The 27,274-nt window shown below is 50.5% G+C and overlaps 8 protein-coding genes across 8 annotated transcripts, besides 2 other annotated features; all 8 read right to left on the bottom strand.

Annotated features, from left to right (window-relative positions):
- Positions 1 to 208: 208 nt before the first annotated feature.
- Positions 209 to 3,628, bottom strand: ams1 (alpha-mannosidase; the record flags this gene model as incomplete). Its single annotated transcript, XM_001263619.1, has 4 exons — positions 209 to 827; positions 873 to 2,865; positions 2,924 to 3,432; positions 3,483 to 3,628. 4 exons carry the CDS (start codon positions 3,626 to 3,628, stop codon positions 209 to 211), a joined length of 3,267 nt encoding a protein of 1,088 aa, XP_001263620.1.
- A 778-nt stretch (positions 3,629 to 4,406) lies between these two features.
- Positions 4,407 to 5,849, bottom strand: NFIA_068930 (uncharacterized protein; the record flags this gene model as incomplete). The annotated part of the gene is made up of 1 exon (XM_001263618.1): positions 4,407 to 5,849. One exon carries the CDS (start codon positions 5,847 to 5,849, stop codon positions 4,407 to 4,409), a length of 1,443 nt encoding a protein of 480 aa, XP_001263619.1.
- A 1,237-nt stretch (positions 5,850 to 7,086) lies between these two features.
- Positions 7,087 to 9,006, bottom strand: NFIA_068920 (NUDIX hydrolase; the record flags this gene model as incomplete). Its single annotated transcript, XM_001263617.1, has 5 exons — positions 7,087 to 7,415; positions 7,698 to 8,084; positions 8,272 to 8,298; positions 8,395 to 8,551; positions 8,866 to 9,006. 5 exons carry the CDS (start codon positions 9,004 to 9,006, stop codon positions 7,087 to 7,089), a joined length of 1,041 nt encoding a protein of 346 aa, XP_001263618.1.
- Positions 8,599 to 8,632: a microsatellite.
- Positions 8,936 to 8,959: a microsatellite.
- Positions 9,007 to 9,804: 798 nt separating the features above from the next.
- On the bottom strand, positions 9,805 to 11,633 carry NFIA_068910 (MRS7 family protein; the record flags this gene model as incomplete). The annotated part of the gene is made up of 3 exons (XM_001263616.1): positions 9,805 to 10,884; positions 10,949 to 11,487; positions 11,570 to 11,633. The coding sequence occupies 3 exons, from the start codon at positions 11,631 to 11,633 to the stop codon at positions 9,805 to 9,807; spliced, it is 1,683 nt and encodes a 560-aa protein (XP_001263617.1).
- Positions 11,634 to 12,305: 672 nt separating this feature from the next.
- Positions 12,306 to 14,050, bottom strand: NFIA_068900 (glycerophosphocholine acyltransferase; the record flags this gene model as incomplete). The annotated part of the gene is made up of 2 exons (XM_001263615.1): positions 12,306 to 13,056; positions 13,116 to 14,050. 2 exons carry the CDS (start codon positions 14,048 to 14,050, stop codon positions 12,306 to 12,308), a joined length of 1,686 nt encoding a protein of 561 aa, XP_001263616.1.
- A 1,006-nt stretch (positions 14,051 to 15,056) lies between these two features.
- On the bottom strand, positions 15,057 to 15,872 carry NFIA_068890 (uncharacterized protein; the record flags this gene model as incomplete). The annotated part of the gene is made up of 1 exon (XM_001263614.1): positions 15,057 to 15,872. One exon carries the CDS (start codon positions 15,870 to 15,872, stop codon positions 15,057 to 15,059), a length of 816 nt encoding a protein of 271 aa, XP_001263615.1.
- Positions 15,873 to 16,485: 613 nt separating this feature from the next.
- Positions 16,486 to 18,073, bottom strand: NFIA_068880 (DUF2841 domain-containing protein; the record flags this gene model as incomplete). The annotated part of the gene is made up of 4 exons (XM_001263613.1): positions 16,486 to 16,826; positions 16,888 to 17,073; positions 17,158 to 17,932; positions 17,990 to 18,073. The coding sequence occupies 4 exons, from the start codon at positions 18,071 to 18,073 to the stop codon at positions 16,486 to 16,488; spliced, it is 1,386 nt and encodes a 461-aa protein (XP_001263614.1).
- A 4,931-nt stretch (positions 18,074 to 23,004) lies between these two features.
- Positions 23,005 to 27,058, bottom strand: NFIA_068870 (cohesin subunit SMC1; the record flags this gene model as incomplete). Its single annotated transcript, XM_001263612.1, has 6 exons — positions 23,005 to 23,022; positions 23,078 to 23,444; positions 23,503 to 23,810; positions 23,861 to 26,825; positions 26,881 to 26,974; positions 27,028 to 27,058. 6 exons carry the CDS (start codon positions 27,056 to 27,058, stop codon positions 23,005 to 23,007), a joined length of 3,783 nt encoding a protein of 1,260 aa, XP_001263613.1.
- Between the last annotated feature and the right edge of the window lie 216 nt (positions 27,059 to 27,274).

Below are 27,274 nucleotides of genomic sequence, written 5' to 3'. Positions count from 1 at the left end.
TCAAGGCAGGGGTGGGAAACCGGAGCTTAGGCGCTGGGTGGTGTTCTTTGGGACTGGCATATGTGAGCATTTACGGTTGTCTTGCTCTTTCTGTTGATATCCACTTGTATGAAGGCTGCACTAGACTCAAGGCAAATAATGACATTGACTATGCTACTGTCCATCGTATAGACACATTCATCGCACTCAATATGGACATCATGAGCAATTACAGCTGCAAGCGGTAGGTGGCAACCTCAAAAGCCCGCAGCTCAATCTTGACTGCGACGCCGTCCTCGCCCTTGCAAACCTCCAACCGCTCCTCATTGTCCTCAAGCACATTGCACTTCCAAGCCTCCTTGACCGGGAACTTGGCGTGGATCGTACCCCTCGATCTACCGCCCAGCGACTCGTAGATACGAAGGATGATGCTCTTCCCGGATCGTTTGGGCAACTCGCCCCGAGAAACGTCTTCATCGTCCTCTCCGCGCTTAACCACGTCAAGGATGAGAGACTGTGAGCCCGTGACTGCGATGGATTTGAACACGTTAGCGGCTTGCATGCCAGGCGAACGGCGCAGGATAAGGGGACTGTTGAAATTGTATCCCGCGCGGACGGTGCGGGCATCCAGGGGACCAGCGTGCGGGAGAATGGCGTAGCGAATGTGATGGCGGCCCATATCGGCATGGGCGTCTGGGGCTTTGGGGGCACGCAGAAGCGAGAGACGCATCAGGTTACCGCAGGTTGCGAAGCCGTATTTGGAGTCGTTGAGGATCGAGACTCCGTAGCCGTACTCTGACAGGTCGGCCCATTTGTGGCAGCAGACCTCGAATTTGGCCATGTCCCAGCTGTTTTGGTTAGAAACTATCACTCATAAGAAAGGCTTGACATACCTTGTGTTGTAATGCGTCGGTCGTCTGGTGATCCCATATTGAGTCTCGTACGATGCCTCTGTGTTCGTAACGTCCACGGCGAATTCGACCTTGAGGAACTTCATGGTCTCCTGCCACTCGACTTCGCTCTCAAACTCGACGTACGAGGGCTGGTCATTCACCGCCGCAGCCAGGCTGATGGTCGTCTTGACCCAGCTCTGGTCGCTAATTTGGACTTTGGTGACCACGCTGACAAGGTGCGGGCTTTCCTCTGCAATCGAGGTCTTTCCCGCCTGCAGCTCTTTTCTCGATTCGAGGTGGTAGACTTCCACATCCCAGGCTTGCCAGTAAAGCGGCTTGTCGTCAAAGACGACGAGCTGGCCCGCCTTGCCTCCCTTGGCGATGACTTCTCGCTCGGCTTCGAGGTCATACAAAGAAGTAATGACGCCATCCTGAACATCGACCCTCAACTTGCCATTGTCAAGACGGAAAATGCCAGGTCGTATCTCTGCCACCGTCACGGTGGGCTTTTGTTTAGCATCTAGAATCTGGCATTGGATGAGGCCAGAATCTCCGCTTGCTAGAGCATACCGTGAGCCTGTCAACGCGACAAACTCATCCGGGATTTTGACAATCTCCGAGCGAGACCAAGGCAACGTGTTGATGGCAACAAGACTCTTGCCGGTACTCTTCTCGGAAAATCCAAGCGCTTCGAGAGCTTGTTGTCTGGCTCGCTCACCCGTCTCAAAAATCTGCGCATACAGCTTGTCCGAATCGTCGTAGCACATCTCGATGGAGCTTCCGGGTAGGCAATCGTGGAACTGGCATAGAAGCACACCTTCCCACATATCATCAATATCATTCTTTGGGTATTTGTACTCGCCGTTCGTCTTGGTAAGGGATGCGAGAGTCGACAGATATTCTAGATCGCGCAGTAGAAATTCAGACTTGCGGTTATTCCGCTTGTTGTTCGCCTGCGTAGTGTATGTGCCCCGGTGCAGTTCAAAGTAGAGCTCGCCATACCAGGTGACAAACTCTGTTCCATTCGCAACCTTTTGCTCAAGCCTCGCGAAGAAATCATCGACCGAGTCTCCCATCTTGACGCGCGGAAGCAAGCCAACCTTGTCACTTAGACCCCGGCAGCGGCGCAGCTTCTCAAGATGTTCAAAGGTAGGGCCACCGCCACCATCTCCTTTTCCGAATACCAGAAGCGAAGTGTTGTCATGGTCCATCGATTTGTGCTGGGTCACGCTGCGTTTAACGTCGCCAAAATGCGCTTCTGCGGTGTACGTCTCGGACGGAGCCATGTGGCACATTACCTGGCTGCCGTCAAGCGCAACCCACTTGAAGGTAGTGTGCGGGAAGTTGTTGATATTGTTCCAGCTGAGTTTCTGGGTAAAGAAGCGGCTCATGCCCGCCAGCCGGCAGATCTGAGGGATTTGACTGGAGTAGCCGAATGTATCCGGCAGCCAGAAGGTGCTGCAACGCTCGCCAAATCGGCTTTCAAAGAACCTTTGGCCGTAAATGAATTGTCGCACCAACGACTCACCGCTGGGCAAGTTGGTATCGTGTTCGACCCAGCTACCACCAATCGGCTGGAAATGGCCCTTCTTTACCCATCGTTTGACGCGGTCAAAGACTGAAGGGTAATACTGCTCGAGCCACTTAAACTGTTGCGCCTGAGAACAAGTGAATCGGTGCTCTGGATACCGGTCCATCAGGTCACACTGGTTAGACCATGAGCGAGCAACCTTGCGCTTTGTCTCCACCCAAGGCCAGAGCCAGCAGGTGTCGATATGGCAGTGCCCGATGGCGTAGACAATGGGCTGGGTATCCGTCTCATAAACGTCAGACGAGTCGACCTTATCCCCAAGATACTTCTGAGCGATTCTGCGCGCCGCCTTGATGGACTCCTGGCTTCCGTGGCCCGCTATGAAAGCGTCCATGATGGCATTGGCAACCATATTCGCTTCATGAGCCTCCCAAGAGTCACCGGGGAACTCTCTCGCCGCGTCTGTAAAAGTCAGCCACTAATACACACATTGCTTCACCAATAGCAGCCGTATACGCACCGCCAATGATCCAAAAATCATAAAACAGCGCCCGCGCCTCAACGTTGACGGCAGTAATCCGCGCCGTATGCAGCGTATAGTACTTATCCGGCGCAGGCGGCTGGATCGAGTCGCCGCCAGGCGCATTCCCAAACATGGCATTGCACGCCATCTCAATGTAAAACGTATGCTCCTTGCCGTCGCGCCACGCATCAGGAATAACCCACTCGATCCGCTCCCCGCCACCAGTCAACCCCTGCACCGGCCGACCATCGTCCGTCCACACCAAGCCCTCATTATTTGCATCCCAATGGAACTCTAATCGTTCTTTGTCGAGCATATCCCGCGGGACCGTCAGCCGAATCCGGAACCAGTGCGTCGACCAACTAGGGCCGAACGAGGCGCCGATATGCGTGGGCGTGAACTCGTGCGATGTCGCCTCCTCGAATGTAGGACGCTGCAGGTCCGGGGGCGAGTAGACGGACAGCTTGACATGGTCTTCGTCGGAGGTGGTAGCTTCGTAGAGCTTGCTGTGGGCGGGAGTTAGCGGGGATTTTTTCTGTTGATGGGATAAACGTACGAGATAAGGCTTTGCTCACGGTACTGGCCTGAGTCTGTGAACTGGCGCAGTCGATCCGTGTAGATACTCTTGATGCGTTGACCGACAGGATGGTCTGGGGCTCGAGGGAGTGAGCTTGGAGCTCGCAATGGGACGTCTCCACCCATTTCGGCAGGCCTAGACCGTTGAGGTAGATAGGTCGAGGGATACACCTTAACAGTTTGGTTAAGAAATATGTTATTTAAAACTCTAGGTTCAGGGTCTTCAGTCTCCTCGGAGATTAAGAAAGAAGGAAAGAGGAGAAGGGGAAGGTCAGGAAAAGAGGCCAGCCGGATATTCGCCAGGAACAGGGATGACGTTTAAGAGCGGAGAAGTCAACAGCGGGGGATGGCGGGGAAACGGGGCGGATGAGGTGGAATGTGAGACATCAACAAGGGTCATGAGATGTTGCATGATCCAGGAATTAGTCTATGTCTCCTCTTGGCTGTCTGAATTGATCTGAAGAAGCTGTATATCGACAGGGTTATTGATAAATATCCTTGTAGGACTTGTACCATGACAGCATCACCTGCATCGGAATACGTATACATAGATCACCGGGTTGTGTCCCCCCAGATCAATCACTACAGAGAACCGGGTTAATACCCTTGCATTGAGAACGAGCGTTCGACAAGTATGGTGGGATGGATAGGTGGAGATCTCATCTATTGCAAAAGATTCTCAATTACGAAGAGTGTATAACCCATATAGCTGGCATCAAAAAGTCGCTTCCATCAATCATCCAATCCAGTGCCGAGACGCCAAACATAAGCCTTAGGCCTTTCCAGAGGTATCAAAATAACAAGAAATGAAATCATCAAAGGTGTGAAAAATTTAACGGGAAAAGCCCACGAGCTTGCCGAGACAGAATGCAGAAACAGTAGAAGAGAAAAAGCAAAGATATAATCATATCCAAGAATCGACGCGTCCATAGGGAGTGTATGGGTTGACCGGTCCTATCAATTTAATCTGCGATTTGAGCTGCATTCGTCGACGGTCAACGCTCGACTTGATGACTTTCTTCTTCGCCTCATCAAGCACATCTAGCACTTGAGTGGTTCCATCCTGTAACACTCGAATGGCCTCTCGAGTGTTCTGTTGGATCACGGAGCGTACCGGGGGCGACAAGGGGGCAGTGGGATTGGCAGATGTGAAGTCCGTACTTGATTTCGACTTTTGCGCGGAAGACGGGTAAATGTTCCTTTGGTGCTTTGGAAATTTCACCTGCTGACTTCGATAGCTGACCCTCTTTGAGCCGCCGGATTTGTCCCAGATGGCTGCACCATACTTCTGGTAAGGAGTGATGGGGACAGCAAGCTGCTTTGTCCGGTGAACAGGAATTGGCTTGGGGCTTTCTACCCATCGTTCGCTCATAGTTGAATCAGTTGAAATCGATAGGGTTCTCATCCGGATATCTATATCCACCTCCACCGGGCTCGATTCTTCTATAGATGTTCCATAATGAGGGTGGTCACCCGAGGTGGCGGTCCCCTGTGAGGACGCATACTTGGGCGGGTAGAAGGAGGGCGCGGTCGTGGGGCGCCCTGGTCGTTTCGGCTTGTCCTTCTCCGCAGAACGCTTCGACAATGTGCGATGGACGTAGGTACGGATTGAGTCCCGAACTTCATGGGCGAGTGTCAGAGTCCCCCGGTCGGAGGTATTCGAACGCCTGCGATTCCTTCCAAAATCAAACGAGGATAAATGCAATTTGCCCCCGTTCCTCTTCCGCGATTGCGAGCTGGTGGGAGGAAACCGTCCGGCTGGTCCAACACCCAAGGCAGACGGGGTCGCTAATTCGGGGAAGAAATCCCACTTCTTCTCCCGGAAATAGTGGTTCGGACCGGCCCGTTTCTGGGCCCATTCTGGCGGACTTCCATATCGGTCGTCTTTGGATACTGATAGAGCATGTTGGGAAAGCGACAGGCTTGGTGAATAGGAAGCTATTGTTGATGGCTTCGCACAGGGATCCACTATTGGCTCGGCGCGATCCAAGGACGAAACCGGAGGATGATCGACAAGCCCGGCCAGGTCATCCGACGGCGAACGGACAAAAACGGGATAGCTTTCCGTCGAGTGGGTGGATTCGTGGTTTCGACTGCCGTCACTATCCACACTGCTAATGGTACTGCTGTCATCGCTCCATGCTGTCGAACCCCTCATCTCTGAGGCATCTGGGAGCGACTGTACTTGTGACGGAAGGTCGGGAAGAGGTTTGTCCAGTTGCAGGGTAGGACGAGCTGGAGGTTGAGGAACTCTAGGCGGGATGACCTGCTCCAGTCCCTCTAGAGATCGCGACGGTCTCACTGGAGGAGCCTGACGGGAGTAAGCGAGAGAGGCGGGAGACAACATGATCCCAACTTTATACTCGATCGTCAAGCAGACACCTTAGGTATATTGTTTCCCCATCCACGAGGGATTCTGCTTTGCAAAGGGGGAAGAAACAAGTGTTTCGGCAAGACAGCCACCAACAGAAGTCGGCGGATTTTGGATTTAGGTATGGCGAATGGATCAGATTGAGTTACGGAGTAGACAGATGAGGTTCAGTAATATCTCAAGAACAAAGAAACCCAAACCGCCAAGGAACGGGTTCAGTCTGCGTGTCAACAGTCAACAGTACTGGGGGTGTCCCGAATGGCTGATCACAAGACCCTTTCCCCGCAAGTCAGCCTGTCACTCGAGCCTCGAAGTGGGCATGCACAAGAAGGATACAGCGGGGAGATATACGAACAAGCATCTTCGGGAAGGAAAAAGAAAAGAAGAAAAGAAGAGAAGAAGAGAAGAGGGAGAGAGAGAAGAAAAAGGAGGAGGGAGAACCGGGAAGAATAAAGCAACAGAGCTGCGAGGGAAAAGAAAGAGAAGTGAAAATAAAAAAATAAAAAAGAGACAATGCGAAGTAAAGGGATAGGAAGATGCAGCCAAACGAGTGATTATTCAGGTGGAGGGTAATCAGGCCTCCCCCCCTAGATAGAAAATGATGAGAAAAGAAAAGAAAAGCTAAAATAATAATAGTATGAAAACAGACGAGATAATGCAGAAAACAAAGAGGTTAGCAAATCATAAAGCAAGGTCAACCATGCAGCGGCGCAGTTTGCGAGTTGTCCTGCAGGATAATCAGCATCTGAGCATCATCGCCAGCAAACAGCCTCATGGACCGTCGCGAGGGGTGACATGCCAACGCAAGGGATGCCCAGGTTACTGTTGTGTCGGCCTGCCTCTGACCCTCTGCACTGCCTTGCTGTCCTTCATCATCATGACATGTTTAGTTAGCTTTGACGGGTGAAAGATTAGAATAGTATCTTAGATTGAGAGTGAAACATCTATGAGTAGGTAGGACAGTACTGATGATGGACACCATAAAGACGCTCAATGGGGATTGGGGTACTACTTCAAACTACTCCGTACCACTAGATACTAGTACTATGCACTTACGGAAGAGTGCTTAAGCTCAGGTACGGCCGATAGTATTGTGTACTCAGTATCTACATTATGTACGGAGTACCTAGATTCCCAGTGCCCAACCTTGTGAACCACTAATCAGGTACCTGGGAGAGCTACCCGTAGGAGTCGACACGTCTAATCTCTAAACCTAACTAAGTTTGGCTGCCTTCTGCATCGTTTCTGGCGTGAGTTCATCGCTGGGTTTACGAACGGCACTTAGTCGGCCCATCTTTCGGAGATTGGCGATCATCGCTTCATCGCCAAAGTGGCTGTTGTGTTCGAATTCCGGGTCCTCGCCATATGCCACTCGCGCGACATCCACCAGAATGCGGGCCGTCATGCCAAACACCCGATAGCGAGTCACCTCGCCTGATTTTTCTTTCTCTTCTAGCTCCTCTGCAGCCTGTTTCTGCATCCGGCTGCTGCTGCGCGGTTTGACGACCGACCGGCTGTTGATGGGGACAAAGAACTGATGCACTGGGAGTGGGTCAGTGACAGTCAAGAACTATGTAGACAAACGCCAACGAAAAAGCAAAAACCAATCAACCGACGATCTTGTTTTTTTTTTTCCCTTTTTCCTTTGTCATTTTCCTTCTGCCTGATTTCTTTCTTTTGACTTTTTCTTTATTCTATTGCAATTCAACCCGATTCAACCGACGGTACACCGCCTGTCAAACAATGTACTCTACGGAGTACAGGAGTAAGGTACAGCATTGGTACCTAGGTGCAACCGTGCAAACGGAGGACAGTGCCACTTACTTCTCCAATTGGACTGATGCCATCCGGTCCAGGATCCCTGATACCATTCTGTTGGGTCCTCGGTGCCCCAATCATCCGCATCTCTCATGCGTAAAAAATTGTGAAATGGCGCCGTAAAGACGGCCGCAACCTCTCTGGCATCTAGCCTGGGAATCAGCGACACCTCTGGGTCGGCATTCTCGCCCGTCTCCTCGTCATACGAATGGAGCAGCGCCACGCAAGGGCGGACAACCACCTCCGTTCGAGCAAGATTAGCCGGGAACTCGCAGAGATGCTCAACGCTGAACGGCCGGGGAAATGACTGTTTCAGATCAGGCAACCCTATCTCTTCACGTGCCTCGCGGCGTGCCGTCTGGAATGCGGTCTCTTCCAGCGTATCCGCCCGTCCTGGGAAGCGTGGTGTGAGTGCTTGATTTATTTTTTGTCTTGGACTTTGAGCTTTGATTTTCACAATCGCATTCTTGACCCTTGAATGCGCAAGCGATGATAGATGATATATCATATGCATTGGGATATCTTCATTCCTCCGAATCTTGAATTCTTTCTTGACCGCAAATTGGAGCGCTCCACTCACCTCCAGGTAAAGCCGCTTGGCCAGCATCTGTAGAAATAGCGGTATGAGTAGATCATCTTGCCATGATATGATCATCGACACCTCCTCGACATTCATTCCCTGGAAGCTTATGAGAGTACTCACACGAACTGAGCGTCTTCGCCCGAATCGTCAACACAACCCTCAGATCGCCCTTGGCATCCGCATAGAGTAGCACTAGAACCGCCGCTCGACGCGACAACGGCACAAGTTCATAATTCGTCGGTGGAGGCCGATACTCTCTCAGCCGATCAATCGCTCTCTATTCAACGCAAGCAATCGCAGTAGCGGTGTTGGTTAGCCAAGATGCATCATCAACGTCGTCGTCATCACCGTCATCATCGATTTCACACTGGCAATTGACAGGGTAGAGATAGTTCCGAAACAAAACAAGGGCGGCGACACCCGCAGACCTCAAAATGAAATGAGATCATTTATCGCACTCTGAAACGCCCACATGCCCATGGTCATCCCTCATGCAGCCCGCTGAAAAGTGCCAGAACTGGGAAGACCGTTGCAGTAACGCGCGATAAATCAAGCTCGACCTCCGAGTTTCAGAAATTAAATGGCACGTACCTGTGAAGCCGGATTCAGACGGGGCATCTTCTCCCTTGCGGGTGCGGGCTGTGACGCAAGTCTCTTGCCGGTGCTGGTGCTGGTGCTGGTGCTGAAGCCACGGGTTATCGCGGTCAATTGGAGCAGTGGTCGTCTTCGCATAATAATGCAGGGATATGAGCGATTAGGGCGCCTAGCTTTATTTTATATCATCATGACATGAACTATGGATCTGGTTCTTAATATTGGCGTGGAGATGGTTGATGCTCCGTTGCCGTTGCCGAGGTTAGTGGATCGTCTGGGGCTGGAAAGCCCTGGGTTCCTGGGGTAGAACCAGGACTGGCACTACGGAGTACTGATTGTGACAACTGGGTTAAGTGGAAATCACGAAGCGTGCTATTTTAGGTGAAAGTTGAGATGCATGCTTTATTACGTCCCCTTCTTCACTCAATTGGTAGACAGTGACAGTTAGGTTCGAGATGCTCATCATAATGCGTTGAATCCAACTTTGGCATGCATCATCTAGTCTTACATCATTTTCAACAAGTCAATGAATTTAATCAACAAGAAAAGGAAAGGTAGAGAGAAGGCCATTAATATAATCATAATGTAGAACAAACCAGTGGGCCATGCGAAGGACCCTCCCCGATGCCAAACCTCCGTCGAACTTCCTGATATCTATCGAGACAATACATCACCAATAATCAAAATCACATAAATAGAATAAAGATGGTAATCGGAGGAGAGTATTCTGACCAAGGGAATGGACATCACACGCACCGAAATAGAAGAAGTCTAGCAAGAGTGGAAAGTAAAACATGGCGGAAGTGGTAGGAAGTGGTAGAGAGCGCCTGTAGAAAATAAGACGAAAATGCAAGTCTATTCCTTTTGGGGATTTATCATCTCAGGTAGAAGGCGAGGGTAAGGGAGATAGAAGGAGAAACGACTGCCGGCAACACTTTATTGCGAGGAACCTCCCTTCTTCTCGTCCTTCTCCTTGGCCGCCAAGTCTTCTGACTGTGTCTGCTCGGCCTTGTCGCCTTCCTTCTCAGCCTCAACAGCCTCGTTGGATTGCTTTTCTTGGCTGTTCGAGGCCTCAAACTTCGCGTCCTCTGTTTCGTCGATATCCTCAATGTCCTTGGGGGTCGTAACGCCCTTCTCTTCGTGCTTGCTGTTCTGCTCGTTTTCCTCCTCGATGAGCTCTTGCTGCTCCTTGATAACCTCAAGACGCTGCTTGTTGGTGGCAGCGCCCTCGGCATTATGGACCTCGAGCTCAATTTCGTGGAACAACTCTTCAGGGATGCTAGACAGCACAGACTTGAGCGCTTCAATCTGAGACGCCATCTCTGCCTCCTTGCCACCCTGTGCATATGCGTACGCGTTGCTCAGCACCAGAAGGGTGGACGGAACGCCTTGCTTGAGGCGCAGATCCAGCCACATCGCCAGGTCTTCCCGCAGGCGAGCGGGAGAAATACCATGCGTACGAATGCCACGTGAGGCACAAGCCATCTGCAGTTCCGGAACAGAGAGCGAGTCCACCCCCTCGTAGAAAATCGCGCGGTCATCGCGCTTAATCTGACGCATACGGTGTCGAATGTTGTACCGGAGCATGGCGTCCGTACCGAACGAATTCAGATTCATGTATTTGCAAATGGCGACAAGCTGAGGGCGGGACAGATTGTCCAGGGTCAAGTCATCCTTGAAGATCTTGCAAACCTTGATCACGTCCTCGGTTGAGGGGGTTTCCCCGGTTGTTCTAATCTTCTTGAAGAATTCTCCGAATTCCTCGTTCCTCACAGCGGCGGGAGTCACGGGGAGACCACTCTCTCGGAGAGTATTCTTCAAGAAGGTCGAAACCTCTTGCCGGGTTGAGCTCAAGTTAAGAGCCTTTTTCTCGCGTGCTTTCTGGCCCTCGTAGGTGCTAGGCAGCAAGTTGGGGAACAGCTTCAAGGCGACAGGAAGTAGCAGTTCGGCGAAGGGGATAATGATGAACATCGAGAACGGGATCAACCGGCCAAGATCTTTCACCGTTCGTTGGAGCTAATTGTTCAGTGCGTGAGTTGAATCCACTAACATTACTTCGCAAGGGTAGCAAAAGACCTACCTGTCGGTACTCTCTCCGGCTGAGCTCATATCCAGCGGCCATCTTCAACGCCAGTCGCGAACTGATCCTGACTTCCGTAGCAAGAAGCTTCGTACCATCCCAGTAGTGCTGAACTTCTTTCTTAATCTTCTGCCCAATCGTCAACTTCTTCTGCTCCTTCTTCGCCTCAGTGACTTTCTTGTCATCGTCCGCCAGCCCCTTCTTCGCCGCTTCCAGCTCGGCGCGTTTCTGTACATCTACGCTGTTCTCGGACGCAAGAGGCGTCTCTGACTTGGAAGCGACCTGCGTGTTCCCGTTGTCAGCCGCAAGTCGCGACGCATCTTCCTTGGGAATGGGCTTCTTGGCCTGTTCGGCGTTAAAGCCCGGAGGCGGCAATGGGTTGGAGGGCGAAGATGTCGAGGTAGAAGTTTCTGTGGCATAGCCGCGCTGATGAGACACCAAGATCGCAATCGCCTGCAGGTGGGTAGGGAACCCTCGTCCGTTGAACCGGAGATTTGCGGCCGATGCAGCGCCCAGAGCGCCGTTATACCGTGGCCGGACTGTTGGTAATGATCATTATTAGACACGATAAATATCCCCCAAGTACAAGATGGCTAAAATGAGCATGAAAGTTTGACTTACCGATCAGACTGGGGCGCACAGAATTGGTGCGCATAAGCCTGGCCGATCTCATTGTGACGGACATTGCGGAAGTCTAGGGGCATGAAATGCTCGGGGTGACGAGCGAGTATAGCAGATGGGGCGCAGCAATCTCGGAGAGAGTTGTAATCCTGATCCCTTAATGGTTTTAACCGTGCAGAAGAAAAGTAAGTATGACAGTCAAAGTTTGAAGTAATGATGTCGTTGAGAACTCTCCAGAGACCATGCAAGAAGATGTGGTTTCTTCACGTGATCTCAGCGGATTTCGGGGTTTATTTTCGTTGGCATTGAGAGACTGGAAACAAGCTCTCTACTCTACTGGCATCGGCCGCTCTTCTGGTGGATCATTATTACGTATTAATCTCAAATTGCTCCATATTCTGAAATTAGTAACAGTAGACCATAATCAACGCGATAAATGCGCCACTGAAATTACAGAAAGATGTCCAGCTGAAAGGAAAATTAGTGCAATTCGTGGAATCAAAATCAACCGCAATCATCAACAGTCTAGATCATGTAGGCATAAAGTGTATGAATATAGGCAAGTCGCAAAGACAAAAGAATGACTGAGGCAGGGTATCATCAAGAGCAACACAAAACCAACCGATGTCCAATCCAAAAGCATTGCTAGAACATAGACAAAATCAATAGACAGACTCAGTAAACAGACTCAAGGAGATAAAAGAGCGTTTGCAAAATTGGATAGGCGATGCGGATTCTACTTTCTCTCTCGCGTAATGGCAGCGGCCGCGAAATTGGAGCCATCTATGGCAGTCGACGCCGCACTGGAGTCAAGTGGAGGGATCTGGTCGAGACTTGACTTGTCGCTGTCCTTGTGCGCAGATGGTGAGTCGTCCAGGATGACAGCCCCTGCGGAAGAAGCGTTGTTCAGGATCGGTAGCGTCGGGCTGGTCATACCAGCCGGAGAGGCCTGCCAGCGGGCAACATCTTTTTTCAGCTCCTCCAGCTCCTTCTGGAAACGTTTGCCAAAGATGTCAATGTAGTAAGTGGCGCCATTATGGATACTCCAAACGAATAGGGCTGTCAAGAAAACACCACTGGCCCATCGGAACCGGAACCAGAGGGGACAAGGAATCATGGTCAGAAGGGCATAAATGTACTGAATCATCATAAAGGCAGGCGCTTGCAATGATTCGGGAAGACTGATCACAAGCTTCCCAATCCAGGTCTTCGCGTAGGATTTGCGAAGCCACGTGAAGCTGGTAGGACGCCCAGCGGCGATCTTCTCGGCACGACGCACAGTAATGAAAAAATGATAGGTCAGCTGCCAGATCACGTAAGGCACAGTTGCCCACAGCATCATGGAAAGGAGAGGATAGTGGTTGGGAGAGCCAGGTTGGCTGAACTTGATGTCGTAGACGGCCGGAAATCTCTCTCGCAGCAATTTCGCAGGAGTGAGATGAACGAGACAGTGTAAGGTAACTGGCGGCATGATGTGAATGAAGAGACTGCGCATGAGACACGTCAGCGAATGCTCCTCTGCTGGGGAAATCTCAACGGCACCTACCTGACGACCTTATCCATGCTGTGGAAGACCATGGAGTTTCGCCACATTGCAATAGCAACGGCATTGTTTCCAAAAGTGAGGCAGAAGGTGCTGATAAATAGTCTCTTGGACCTCGGGAAAACCCAGATACTGAGCATGCAAAGCATATTGACAAAGTAGCAAAGATCAGCAAGGAAATAATGATATCCCTTTTTGTGGTACCCATAGTATCGGATCGGCATGAAATAGGCCAACTGCGCGCTGAACCAGATGTAGAAGTATTCCGGGTAGGCTCCGATGAGGTAGCCGCTGACGAAGATATTGAGGACACCTGCGATGAACGAAACCTTCTCGCGCAGTGTCACCGTGGCCGTGGCATTCCACTGCTTCTCCAGCCGCTTGACACCGTCACTCATCCGACGGCGATATTTGGCCAACTGCTCATCGGCTGTGGGAACCCGCCGCTTCCATTCTCCGACCACTCGATCCTTTGCGTTCATTGAAGTAGACTTCAGCTTCTCGCGCTGCTTTCTGACCTTCTCTCTCTGCACATTGATCGCCTGTTGCCATTTCTCGAGTTTCTGGGATAGTGAAAGGTTGTCAAGCAAGTCAAACACGGTGAGTTTGTCCAGCGGCGGAAACGTCTCCCAATCATCCTGATACGAAAAGGAAGGATTTCGCGACAGTCTAGGAGGAGTGGCTGGCGGCGAATATGAGCGATTGGAGGAGTTCGCATATTCATCCGTGTCATAGAAGGCATCCATATCTTCCATCGACGCGGGTTGCAACACAGGTGAGTCATGCACGCCCGTCATCTGGTTCGTCCTTCTGTCTTGGTAATCATCGAGTCCGGTGCCCTCCATGATGAGTTTTCGCTGGAATGAGAAGATTGTAGGGCCTTCCCGGCTGTGAGGGTAGGGGCGACTAAGAAAGCGGCCGAAAGTTAGCATCACCATGTTGCTTCGAACCCAGATGCCGTCCCCCAACAAGATATGAGAGAGAGCTCGAATACGTAGGCTTGATAAATGAAGTGACTTCTGGGATGCAGGAAGCAACAAGAGTCCAGAAGTCTTATCGATAGGAGGGGCTGATCTAACTACCTTTGGTAGGCTGAGGACTCACAAGGCAAAACAGCGAATCTTCACCCAATGAAGATTGGGACTGTTATCCAATGGTCAAATGCGCCAGTCTCCTTCAAAACCCAAGGCGCGTGATACCATGCAAAGTCAACTGTACTTTTCAACGCGACAACGTGCGGAGAAAGGAAGTGAAAAGTTCGATTCGGAAGGACCGTGTTGTTGAGAAAAGGCCCGTTGGGAAGATGAAGCTCGACGTGTGCTTGAAGTGACGTTTCTGGTTGGCTGCGGCTCATTTGCTCCTCCCAAGGTCCGGCTTATGATGGCCCCTGGGGTCTGGGGCATGATCTGCTCAGCCAGCCAATAAGCTTCAGCCACAGGATCCCCTTGCCACTTCGGATGATTTGCTGCCTGAGGTGTGACTGGCCGTCGATACCTTGCATTGTGCTGTCTCTATGGGTATCTAACATGCAGGTTATCCCTTCAGTTGATAGGACGAATAAGACGTCATATTATTATTGGAGAATTACGACCACTTGAAGAGAATAAACGGTCTCACTTTTAAAACGGCGTGCAGTAGCTCCACAATAAAGCAGAAAAAGATGAAGTACTGATACATATCTGCAAGCAGGTCACACTGTTCACCAGCCATCCGCTATAAAACGCCGGATGGATCTTCTTTGGGGAAAGAAAAAGCCTACAAAGCAGCTGAGCCGTGTTCAGAAGGAGACGTGACAGCAGCCATACGCTACTAGGATCAATAACTTTTCCGATTCACATCATAGTCCGAATGCATCTGCTGAGTTGTAATGATGCGGTATTAGCACGCCCAGAATATTCGGGTCCATCATGAAATCAACCTCCCCTTGTGCTACCGGACATCAGCTCAGAGATGCTCTTCAACACTACTGGTGTGAAAAGGCATGAAAAGATGATAATCCAGGTCAAGCTCCCAATACCACGGTTCATCCTCCAGCTCTCTCCTTGCCTCCATCACCAACTGCTTCTGCAGCTCACCCATCAAGGACTGGCCGACAATCGCAACCTTTCCGACTTGCCGAAACAGGCGTGCCACCGCCACTATATGTAGAGAGCCTGCTCGAGTGTCGCCACATATGACCAAACGTTGTGCGCAGGCCCAAGGTATCAGGATACGAACTGAGCTAAGCAAAGGAAGCCCGGAGAGAATGAGGTCGACGCTCTGGCGATGCTCGCGCATGTATTCGGTGAAGTACGGAGTATAGGCGATATGCATGATGCGGTGCTTGGGGAGATGGTTGGGAGTTTTTGAAGGATCCGAGTATCTCATAGTGTAGCCCCATCCAAGAGCGTCGAATGCGAAACGGCTGAAAAGGACCTGCTGCACCTCGTCATAGATCTGCTTGCTCGTCGTTAAAAGATTCATGTACACTCCATTCGAGTCTCGCCAGACGGTGCGGCCACGGATATAATATATCGACTTCAACGATTCGCCAAAAGTGATGACTTCACGGTCGAGCCAGTAATTATCGGTGCTCGAGATAGCCCTGCAGAGAATCTCGCTGCGAATTTCGAAGGGGAGGTCGAGGAGGCGAAATGGTGTTGACACGATCGCGTGACTTGGCTCTGTCTTCTTTGCATCCTTGATAGAGGAAAGGACTTGAGAATAGTGCTTCAGAGAATAAGGACCCTCCTGAATCCAGACTTTCCGATCCAAGTCCATATTGCGAGAGAAGGTCTGAGACTCTGAACGTCTTCTCTATGGACTTGATAGATTTGCTAGTTCTGCATCTGAAAATTTGTCGCCCGACGAACGGTGAATGCTGGCCCTCGCGGTCTGGCCGTTGAGGGGTCTACTGTACACTGAGTCAGGGCACTCGCAGCTGGTCTGGCAGGGATACTTGGAGTAAGGACTTTCCACTTTCCTGACAATGAGTCAGTTTCTGAATGGGACTGTATACATTATTTCGCCAGAACACAGCCATGCCTAAGAACGGCTCATCTGCTCAAACGCTATGAGCTAATTGACATGCAACAGTGAAGAATCAACAAAGGAGATAACACAAACGAAAGATACGCCCACACGCTTCTTAACAGGACACAAGCCGAAAACTCCACATTATCTACGTTTGCTGAACGTGGGATTCCAGAGCATCATGTGTTACAATGTGTCTCCACATGAACAGGGACGATAGATGGCCAAAAGCGAATATCAAGACGACTGTCAGCGATAAGGCAAGTCGCAGGGACAGGCTGTTGAGGAGGTCAGAGACGGGCTCAGATTCAGGCTACAGCCGAGATTTCACGGGAACGGACCTTCCTATATCAGGTTCCAGTCAGTTTGACGACATATTAAATGGCACATGCGTCCCAGAGGTTCCATGGCTCCACATCATCGAATGCTGAGCATAGAAGCCCGGCAAAGAATTAGAGCCAGTCGAAGGAACCTCTGCATGGGCTTGCAACGCCTGCGTTTGCTCACTAGAATTGATGGATGGATCCATACCCTTTGAGAGAGATGATAGTCCGCTCTCAACTGAGCTTTTGCGGCTGATGGACACTGGGGACAGGGGCAAGTAATCCACCTCAGCGATTTGCTTTTCGTTAATGTTCACTACTGCCGGCTCAATTCCCTCCGGCAGATGCTTTGAGGAGACATAGATAACGGTATCGCCGCCTGTTGGGTCATTAACGATCAGCCTGATGCCACTGAGCGATTCGTTAGAGTCTAAACATACTGATCTTTCCGCTCAAATAGAGTTCCTCGATTTCCCTGACATCATAAATCTCATCCAAGATGAACAGGCGCTGAGGCGGTGTAATTTGGCGGTGCACATCCTGCCCAGCCTCTCTGAGCTTTTGCGCGGTGATGGCATGGCTTTCTCTCAGTTCGCAGAGAATGTGCATAAGAAGTCGAATTCTCTCTAGAAGAGACAGAGAGTCAGCGACCCCTGACTCAACCGATTTTGCAAAATAACAGGCGTGAGGGAAGAACGCGATTGACATACCATGCTTGAGGAGGTGATCTGGCTCCTTGTGTTGAACGCCTGTAGGCCACCATTTGGGCTTAGTCAATTCAGGATCCAACTTCTGGCAAGGTCCTCCCATAACTGTCCTGCGCCCATTGTACGGGTGATTGACTTGCTTCCGAGGTTCTACCAACTTGACAAATGCCTTTGCAATCACCCTGCAGTTGAGCTGTTGAAGATTTTCAAATGCTTTTTCGTAGAACTGGCGCAGCACGTCCGTTTGTCCTACTCGAATCGGTGTCCGTTTGGCTGCGCCGTCAGTCGAATCTGAATCTGAATCCCCACCCATTTCCGAGCTTGTGCGCTTCCTATTCCTCCTAGGGCGCTTATTCTGCAATGTCTGGAATTCGCAAGGGATGAGCCTGGGATGCCTTGGTAGGCCATGCTGGAACCACGCTGGGCTGGGGTGTAGATCCAGTCCGGCATTAAACATGAAGGACTGCCTCTCGGCTAGTTCGCCATGTGCTGCTCCAATTGCACCGGCTTGCGATACACACGGATAGTCAGCAATTATATTTTCAGGTGTTCCACATGATCCGTTCTCACCGGAGGGAAAATTCTGCATGTTTGGCTGCCAATCGGTGGTCACAGCTCTGACAAAGCTCTGTTTGAGATCTTCGGTAAAAATGGCCCTTTCACAGCCTGCAAGGGATGTAGAGACATCCACACCAAGCTCGCCATTGTTGTCTATATAGATCATGGCAAAGTGGGGGAAAGGGCAGTTGGATACCCGCGGCATTGGGCTGTGGCTCTCCTGTGGGATATAACGTTAGTGGATTGTCCTATTGTTGCGACAAAGCGTCATGCATACCGCTGGCCCTTGCTGGCCCGTCATGCTATCATAGGGCAACATCTGATGATGCTCCTGGGCCCCTGGCTGAGCTGTTGGATCCATTGCGCGAATCGACCTTGAGGTTCGAAAGATGTATTAAAGTACCAATGTCTGCTGAAGAATGTGCCGTCGGAGGCCAGATGGTGAGTCGTCCACGAAACGATATATGTGATCTGAAATCTGATAGTTTGTGACAACTCCAAGGAATCTGCCGGACAATGGGCTTGGGCTACTTTATATAACCGCACGGCCAATTGCAGTGTGTAAAAAGTACACTTATTAGAAATGGTCAACGAATCATCCCGTGTGAGCTTTTTGGAATTTCACTAACATCACTGACGGCTTGGGTGGCGGGATTTAACACGGAGCCTAATGTAATACAGACAGATACATGCAGAAGTGACACTACGGGCTGTACGGAAAGGTCCCATTGATGCATGGCCGCCATTGCTCTTAGGCAGACGGGGCATTGATACATACGGAATCGGCTTAATGCCTCTAATTGATGCCAATCACAAATGAGGACGAAAGGATGCTAGCTGTTTACGAGATTGTCTCCATCGGGGAATCAACAAGTCGCCTCCTGAGCGTGAAGATCATCCAAGAGTTGTCTGTGACCGTACAGCGCCTTTCCAGCCAGATGGAAGCTCCGTCAATGGTGCTACCGAGCGCGTCAATGTACCAACAAAAGCAATAACAACTAATGATCTAGGCTAGGTTTAACGCCGGGGAAGCTAGCTTAGAGTTAGCCTGCGGCCGGAGCAGTCAGGGCACATCCTAGCAGGAAGTAGTGATTCCCTTTCCGTCGCTTTGATCTGAACCTTGTCCGAGGATTGCACCCGTTTTCCGTCTAATAGAATCGTTGACCACCTTTGTCGTCGGACTCGTCCTTTTGACATGGCGCTGACACTCAAGACGCCTCTGAGAACACAAGTGTAAGAGGGTCACTCAGGGCGATGTCTCGATGCGCACCCGGCTTTTAGGACCACAGCAGTGACATGCCCGCCCTTCAAGCTTGGGCTTCAGTGGCAATCAATGTCCGCCAACGGAGCCTGGTGTATCTGCGCCATCTAGATAGCCTGTGGAGACAGTCGTCCAGCGCCATCAATTACAGATAGCTTCCAACGAACCAAAGAGCGGAACCAACGTATCAGGTTTCCTTTGTTCGCTGTCCAGAGCATGTGCGTCAGTGCAGCTACATGGAGGTTGTTGTCTAACGTAGGCCTCAGCCATCGGTCAATGCTCACGCATTCAACAGTTATTCGCTGACTTGCTCAATACCTTTCAACCTGTTGAGCAATAGCAACTCTCTGGGCTTTCCTTTATCAATTGAGCCATAGAGAGGTGCCAGAATGCAGAGTTTAGAGTCCAAGTGGCAGAATAGCTGGCTGAAGAGTTATCACTTTGGTACCGTGCGGGGACAACTTTCGAGTTCGCGAAAGGTTGGGCTTGAAGCACGGACAGTCCGAAGCATAGTGTATCAGCGCACTTTTCCTCAAAGGCTTTAGCTCCTTCCATAAGGTATCCACACAAATCTTCGGGATCTTGGTACTTGGTAAGCTGCATGGACTGACTGGATACCCTTTGACTTCCTGGAACAGCAGCCAAGGGCAGGACGTACAGAGAGGTAACCCGGCAGCTGTTCCGACAGTGGGGGGGCGATTCTTTTCTCGAATCAGCATCGCTGTACGCTTCTCGAAACAGTTCCGTTTGACTACTCACCAGAGTCGAACACTTGCTGAATACACTTGGAGCTGACCTAACACTTGTACTAACTTAAGGATAGTATAGTAATTGACCAACCGCTGATCCTCCAGCCCTTACTGAGCCATGAGCAGATGTCCGGAATGAGACTTTCACTGCTGAAATACGTTTGTGCCTGGTTCTTGCAAGTGGTGTCCATCTATCGATGTCATTCAGGAGAACCATATCCGAACCCTGAGCCAACTACACTTCAACTGATATTCGCAAATCCATATCCCGTTCTATGGTAGGCAAAAGCATTACCCTACCTCTTGATAAGCAGGGGTTTTAACAGGGATTGCTTCGTTACGGCGGATATTACATCCGCCAACCACCATTGAATATGGCTTCATGTTCTCAGCGATGAAGTTGGGGCCAGATCCGCGAAATTCAGAAACTGTCTTCATGGACGATTGCCGAAAGCAAGCGCAGTTCCAAACTGCGGAGTGCGGACAGGCCTCTCCGTATGCGAGGGGATGTGACACGTCACATCGTCACTGATGGTCTTATTGTGCAGCTCGCGCCACTGGCAAGAAAAACAGGAGAGATAAAAACGTACCTATCAACCTGGGAAAAAGAAAAAAGAAAGGAGACAAAAACCGCATGGCTCCCTTGCTTCATTGCGGGGAAAAGTGGACTCGTTTTTTTTTTCTTTTTCTCAATGCGTTTCATCGCTCTCGTCCACTAGTCAACATCATAGTGGAAACAATGCCTCAATCCATCAACTTTCTGCCAGGTAACATACAGAGTTTACTTGTGCCTGCTGCCAGAAACCCTTCCTGTGTTGGAATGTCCATGCAATATTAGCCGTTTCAATTTCTGGAAGACCTGCATGTTGTGACTTGTGGCTGCTGTCTGGCTTTGCTCGACGAGACGACTTCAAGGCTCTCTGTCAAGTCCAGGCCCTTTTGCGCTTGGAGCGAAGGACAATCGCCCTGCAAGCGGGGAGACTTTTTCCGCTAACTGATACCCAAGTCAACGTGATATGCTGTCGTTGGCTATTTGCGGGCGAAATGATCCTTGTCGCTGGGTTTCTACTCATGATGCCCCTGCAAGAGGTCTCTAATTGGCTGCATGAATGTCTGAGCACTTGCAGCAACCAAGATATTATCTGGCCTGCATGTTGATTGGATGAGAATAATGCCCATCTTCACACGGTGTCGTTTTGCTATTGTTGAAGACCATATATTTTACCGATCCGCCAGGGTATGGGACAGATACAATGGTCCATCTGATGATCGACTACCTATCTGTCTCTCACCGACAATTTCATGCTAATCATGGCCAGCATTCGGGTTTTTCATGGCGTACATCCGCTATCCCTCAACCATCGATAATTTGCCGCATTGATGACGCTCGCCATTGAGATTGAGAATAGTCTTCTGAAGGCGTGGGGACTGGCTTCCCGATATGTGCATACTACAGATGCCACACATTCATCCATGCGGCTTATTTGTCTCCGTGCGCCCAATCGTTTCATCTCCTATGGAGTACAAAGCCAATAGTGCTTCATCTTGTGCACTTAGTTGGAGCATGGGTAAAATCCAAACAGTTCACTAGACCTTGGCTACTGACTCGAGTGATAGACTTTTGGGCGATAACTGACGGTGTCTGTAAGAAATTGAGTTCTCTCTGGGACTCGGAAGCAGCGCGGGGCTACGGATGTTCAATGGCCTTGGAACTTTTGGACTGCGCCACAAGGGATCGGACGAGGAAATACAAAGACTCTCAGATCGAAAGATTCATCTGCCACTTCATGGAGCCATCGAGCATCGTTTAGCACCCCAGCTATGTGTCTTTGGATCAAGTTGCCTACTCCTATACTATAGCAGAGGTGATGATCTCTTGATGATCTCTTGGACAGTGACTCCATATTCATCCCGATCTCAAAAACTTTCAAGGCATTACTGGTGGGAAAGGATATTGTCAAACAATAGTTAACGGAGCCTACATATCGACATTCGTAGTCTCGTGACTTGAAAGAGCTCATCCTTAAGGTTTGGAGCTATGGCAAGCCGATGGGGCACACATAGATAGCCTCGAAATAACTTCCTGCAGTCATGCCTCTGCCGCGAGGCCGGGTCACCATGGATACAGTACAAGACAACAGCTCTCAAAGGCGACAATCCAAACTCTGCAAATCCATTATCACCCAGCTCGACAAGCTCGTTAGTACATCCCGGATCGCCGGCAACCCTCTTCAGCTCGTAAAGCACGGCCAGCCTTTCTAGGTGATTCCGCAAACACTGACCCTCTTCCGTCACGGCGTCACCTAGCGGTGCACCCACGGCCCACGGAGGCAATCTTCCTTGGGGTGACAGGTGACCAGAAATGATCGCTTGTTTCATGAACTTCCACCATTCTCTTTGCGTAGCAAGGGGTCTTGTCCATCCCAATGACACGGGACGGACCGATAACTGAGCCCCCTGTACGCGTACTGCTGCACTGCCGCTACCAAGCATCAAAAGCTTCTCCCGAGTCCCAACAAGCAGCTTCAAAGGCATTGGGAAGCTCTTATCTCCCGCTTCAGCACTTGTCTCGCCATAGCTATATCGTAGGTAGTTTCAGGGGGCATGGTCCTCCCAAGCTTCGTTGACAGACATCCCATTATTCTTAACCTCGTTGATTCTTCTGCGTGTCACAGCAGACGATGTGGCGTCCTCCCTTGTAATTCTAAGTGCAAACCCCTAATGCACGCTGGTAACTCAGAAGCTTGCGCCAACCACTTGTGATAACGGTGCAGGCAATTCCCCAGGATGAACAGTCGACGCCTGTGCTAAGCTGCCGCGGAGTTTCCATATTAGGTATCCGGCTCGACCTCACGTCATCTACTGCATTCAAGGCATACTTTTCATTAACAGACTGCAGCAAAGGTGGATGTGGTTATTACCTGTGGACTCGTTTGGCTCTTGCAAAAGTACTACGAGGTAGTCTGTGGTGGAGTTTATACTGTGTTCAGTATGTCGTGCAGAATGATATACCATGCCTCTGGAGTAATGCCCCTCTTCTGCCGACTTACAAGAAAAACCGTAGAGTCAAAGGCGAAGTTGATTCCATAGATTATCATGCCTTTTTCATTAACCTTCCCGCCATCCATCGCGACTCTTTGGAAAAGAAGAACTCATAGCCATCAAGGGATATAACGAAGCAGATAGACCGAAAAAAGAAGGAGAAGTACTATTCTACAAGGGCATTGAAGTAACCGGATCACAATCCTGCGAGGCAGGCTTAATTGAAGTATAGAAATCAATCTAGTTATATTTCCGGAGCTGCGGGAGAGGTCAGTACTTGAAATGGCGGCTGGAAGAATGAAGGCAAACTTACATCAAGTGTCAAGGATTTACTGCTGTTTTCGACCTGGTCTCGGTAGATACCAACCAGTGCTTCACTGTTCTGGAACAGTCCAGTCTTCAAGCTGATGACGATGAACTGCATGCCAGGGGCCGCATGGTCGTGGATATAGTTGGCGATGCGAGCCACATTGGTATTGTCAAGGGCAGCGTCAACCTCGTCCAGCACAAAGAAGGGTGATGGCTGGTAAGAATGGATAGCAAAGAGCAAAGCCAGCGCAGCCATAGTCTTCTCACCGCCGGATAGATGCTCCATGTCCCGGAAACGCTTGAGAGGAGGCATGGCGTGATATTTGATACCATCTAGGTATGGCTCGTCAGAGTCCTCAATGTCCAAGTACCTATGGTTCAAGATTCAGTTAGGGCAACAAAAATTATATCTGCAGAACAAAAACTTACGCCTGCCCTCCCAATGGATAATTGGCACTGCGAGTCAGCTCACGGTAGATGGGCCCAATTTGCTCCGAGATGTGAGAGAACGCTTTGTTGAAGAGATCGGATCGCTTTCGCATAACCTCCTCAAAATCTTCTTTGGCCTTCCGAGCCCGTTTGCGTGCTTCATCGAAGTCCTTCTCAGTGCTTCGCAGTTTATTCTCAACGCTTTCTAGACGCTCCATCGCACGTGTATTCGGCGCCATCTTGTCCAACTCGCTGTTGAGAGTTTTGATTCTGTCGAGCAGTTCCTCTTCGACCTTTTCGTCGCCCTCCTGTTTCTGATGAGTTCTTGTTCGATGTGACCCGGTGCGATAGTACTTACCTCCTTGAGAGACTCCCCTAGCGAGTCAAAATCGACTTCAATACCGTAGTCTTGCACTATACCACTTCCGTCATTGGCCTCCTCATCAACGTCCATGGCATCGGGGTCGGCTGTCTGAACAATGTCATCGATAGGCAGTTGGTCAAGCGATTTAGAGTTTTCCGTGAGAGGTATGTTGATATCCTCGAGTTTGCAGCGCCTTAGAACAGCATATCGGCTGGACGAGTTACGCTGGATTTCGGCCTCCAAGGCGCTAACATTCTTTAGGATGCCTTCAACGTCCTTGCTGCGTCTCTGAAGTTCTCTGCGCTGCCTTGCGAGGTTCTCCGCTGATTGTGCATAAGCCTCCTTCTGTTCCTGCAGTCGTTCCCTAAGAACATCCAGCTCAGCATTGTATTCATCCAGCTGATTCCGGATTTGCTCTTGTTCGGCTTTGAGTTCCTCGATTAGACTCTCATCCCGTTCATGTTGTGCCTGAAGGCTGGCAATTCTATCGTTCGTCGCCTGAAGTCGTTGCCTCTCGAAGCTGAGTTGATTCTCAATCCTACTCTTCTGCGTCGTGAACTCCAGCTTTTTCTGAGCGGCCTCCTCTTGCAAAGAGCCTTGTTGGACCTCGTATTCACGAATGTTAGCGTAACCAAGACGCTTGCAAAATTTGCGGTAGATTTCGTCCTCAATGCTGCTGACAGACTCTTGCGATTGCGCGATGGTCTGGTCGAGTTCCTCCAGAGCTTCCTGGCGCTCCATGTATTTGGGCCGCAAGTCTTCGAGCTGTCGCTTCACGAAATCCAATTCCGTGCGCTTGCTCTTGAGGTTTCTTTCGAGAGCCTTGAGCTCCTCTTGCGCGTAGGCTAGGCGCTGCTCCAGACCCACCAATTCACCTTGCAAAGTCTCTTCTTCAGTGCCTCTGCGATGGCCCTTGGGCAGATTGGCGAGGTCGGCCATCAGTTTGTCCTTGAGCTTGTGAAGATTCTCAACCTCGGAGTCCTCCCATCTCTTGGAATTTTGTTGAGGGCCTCTACCACCAGTCATCAAACCTCCCTTGTGGATCACAGTTCCATCGAGTGTGACGGCTTTTGCGTCTACGTTTCTCTCATAGCAAAGGTACTTGGCTGTCGCCAAATCATCACAAACAATGGCGTTTCCACAGGCATAGCTGATGGCCCTTGCAACGGAGTCATCATAGTCCACCGTTTCAATAGCTGGGCGCATTCCTCGGTGGATGCCTTTCAGATTTGAGTTGAAAGCTTTGACTTGGATGGTCTCCAGAGGGATAAAGGTTGCCTGGCCGGCTCTCTGGTCTCGGAGGTGCTGGATGCACTCCTTGGCGGTCTTCTCATTATCGACGACGATGGCATCGAAGTGACGACCGAGCACCGTGCTGACGGCTTCGGCATACTTCTTCTGCTTAGGTCTGCAAAGATCACTGACACGGCCCTTCACACCAGGAAAGATGCGCTTCAAGGTCGAGATCAGCTCCTTAGCTCTTAATTCCCTCTCTGTTTGCTTCTTGCCATCATCGGCCTCAAGAAGCTTTTTCAAGACGACCTGAACTTTCTCCTCAAGTTCTGTCCTCATCTGGGAGATGCGCAGGCGCTCGGAGGTAAGCGCGTTCAATTCCTTCTTCTTGCGGTCAATCTCCTTAGAAGTGGTCTTGACTGTGTCATTCAAAGCTGACTTGCGCTCCGTCAAGGTCTGCGTATCAGTTTCTAAGCTCTTGAGTTGCCACTCCGTTGAGTCAAACTTGCTCTTCAAACTGTTGTAGGCCTCGGCTTCCGTCTTTCTCTGGCGCCTTAGATTGTCGAGATTGATTTGCTCCGCAGACGATCGCTTGCTGACTTCCTCTTTGAGCATTTTGTACTCCTGCTGGTCTGATTCGCTCAGTTGACCGCCCTTTTTACTCATTGTCTTATGCCATTCAGCCTCCCATTGGGCCTGAGCTTTTTCGACGACTTTGAGGTTCTTCTCCAATTGTTTCACATTGGCCGCCTGAGAATCACGTTCCTTGCCAATTTCGGCAATCCGAGAGGCGAACCTCTCTACCTTTTTCCTGGTGATATCAACCTTCTCGTCCACAGGGACCAAGGCATTGGTCGCCTCTTCGATGTCTTTCTCCTTCTTAATAATATTTCTCTCTGCCTTGGCCACATCTCTGCCGACCTTCGCATGCTCTACCTTGGCGCTCTCGACATTTTTCTCGTATTTCTCAACTCCGCGACGATATTCCTTGAGTTCCTCTTGGTACTTCTGGATATCCGCGCTGGACGCGTCAATCAACCGCTGGAAATGGAAAAGCTTCCAGAGAATGTGAGTGATCTCGGCCTGATCACGTTCCTCTGCCTTCCTAGCATAGTTCTCGGCCTCACGCTTCTGCTCCTGGTATTGCTTAATTTCAGAATTGATACCTCTCCGTCGGTTGAGCTGGATAGTCTGTTGCTCGGCTGCCTCCTCAGCTTCCGCTTTAAGACGTTCATATTCAGCTTTGTATTCAAGACTTCCCGAAATCTGCTCAATCAACCGCGTCAAGTCCTTGGGAGACTGCGAAGCAATCGCCTCAACGTCGCCCTGGAAGACAAGGAAATTGCGCGCTTTGATCAGAATATTTTCCGCCTCGAGAGCCTCGTTGTACTGTTGCGCCGTCACGATGCGATTGTTGATCCGGTATTCGCTAACGCCGGAGCTTGTGATCGACCGTCGCCATTGCTGCTCCTCGCCCGCATCATCCTCGTACACGGCCATGACCCATGCGGTTTTTGGGTCATACGATCCACTGGGATCCTGCGATTCCTCCCCGTCGACTCCGTCATCGTTTTGTTCTTCTCCGTTCGGTACAGCATCGGTTGCGTTGCCGTCAGCGTCGACTTTCGAGGTGCGCAGGACGCGGCCACGGTAGACGAGATCGCGTAGATTCGTAGATCGCAGATGTGAGGATTTTATTCCCAAGACGAAAGAAATTGCATCCATCCTAAATTTCGTCAGCGCGGAAAGGACGCTGTGGCGGATGTTTATGTGATACGCACGAGTTGGACTTCCCAGACCCATTAGGTCCGATAATGGATGTGAAGTAGGCATCTCCAAACAGCAAAACATGATGTCCCTTGTAGGACTTGAAATCTAAGGAATGGGTTAGCACTATCCGCCGACGGAGTGATTGTATTATTCCGTACTGAAAAGCTCAAGGCGAATAAGTTTCCCCATCTTGCGATAAGGCAGCCGCTGTCTCGCGACTGCAGAAGCAAAATTGAAGTCTCAAAATGGGAATGAAGACGCCCGCGCCGATTCACTCAGCAATATAGCTGCAGCGATGGAGCAGCGACTGACAAGAGTGTTTGGATGACCCCGCGCGATAGTTGACTATCATGGAGTCGCGTCTCGGAGCCTCAGGACGCGCTGCCGTTGCACGGTGACATATCA

Source organism: Aspergillus fischeri, genomic scaffold (assembly GCF_000149645.3).
Source record: "Aspergillus fischeri NRRL 181 1099437636252 genomic scaffold, whole genome shotgun sequence".
Taxonomy (NCBI): Eukaryota; Fungi; Ascomycota; class Eurotiomycetes; order Eurotiales; family Aspergillaceae; genus Aspergillus; species Aspergillus fischeri.
The sequence above is the reverse complement of the archived record's forward strand: the minus strand, read 5'-3'. Positions and strand labels throughout refer to the sequence as shown.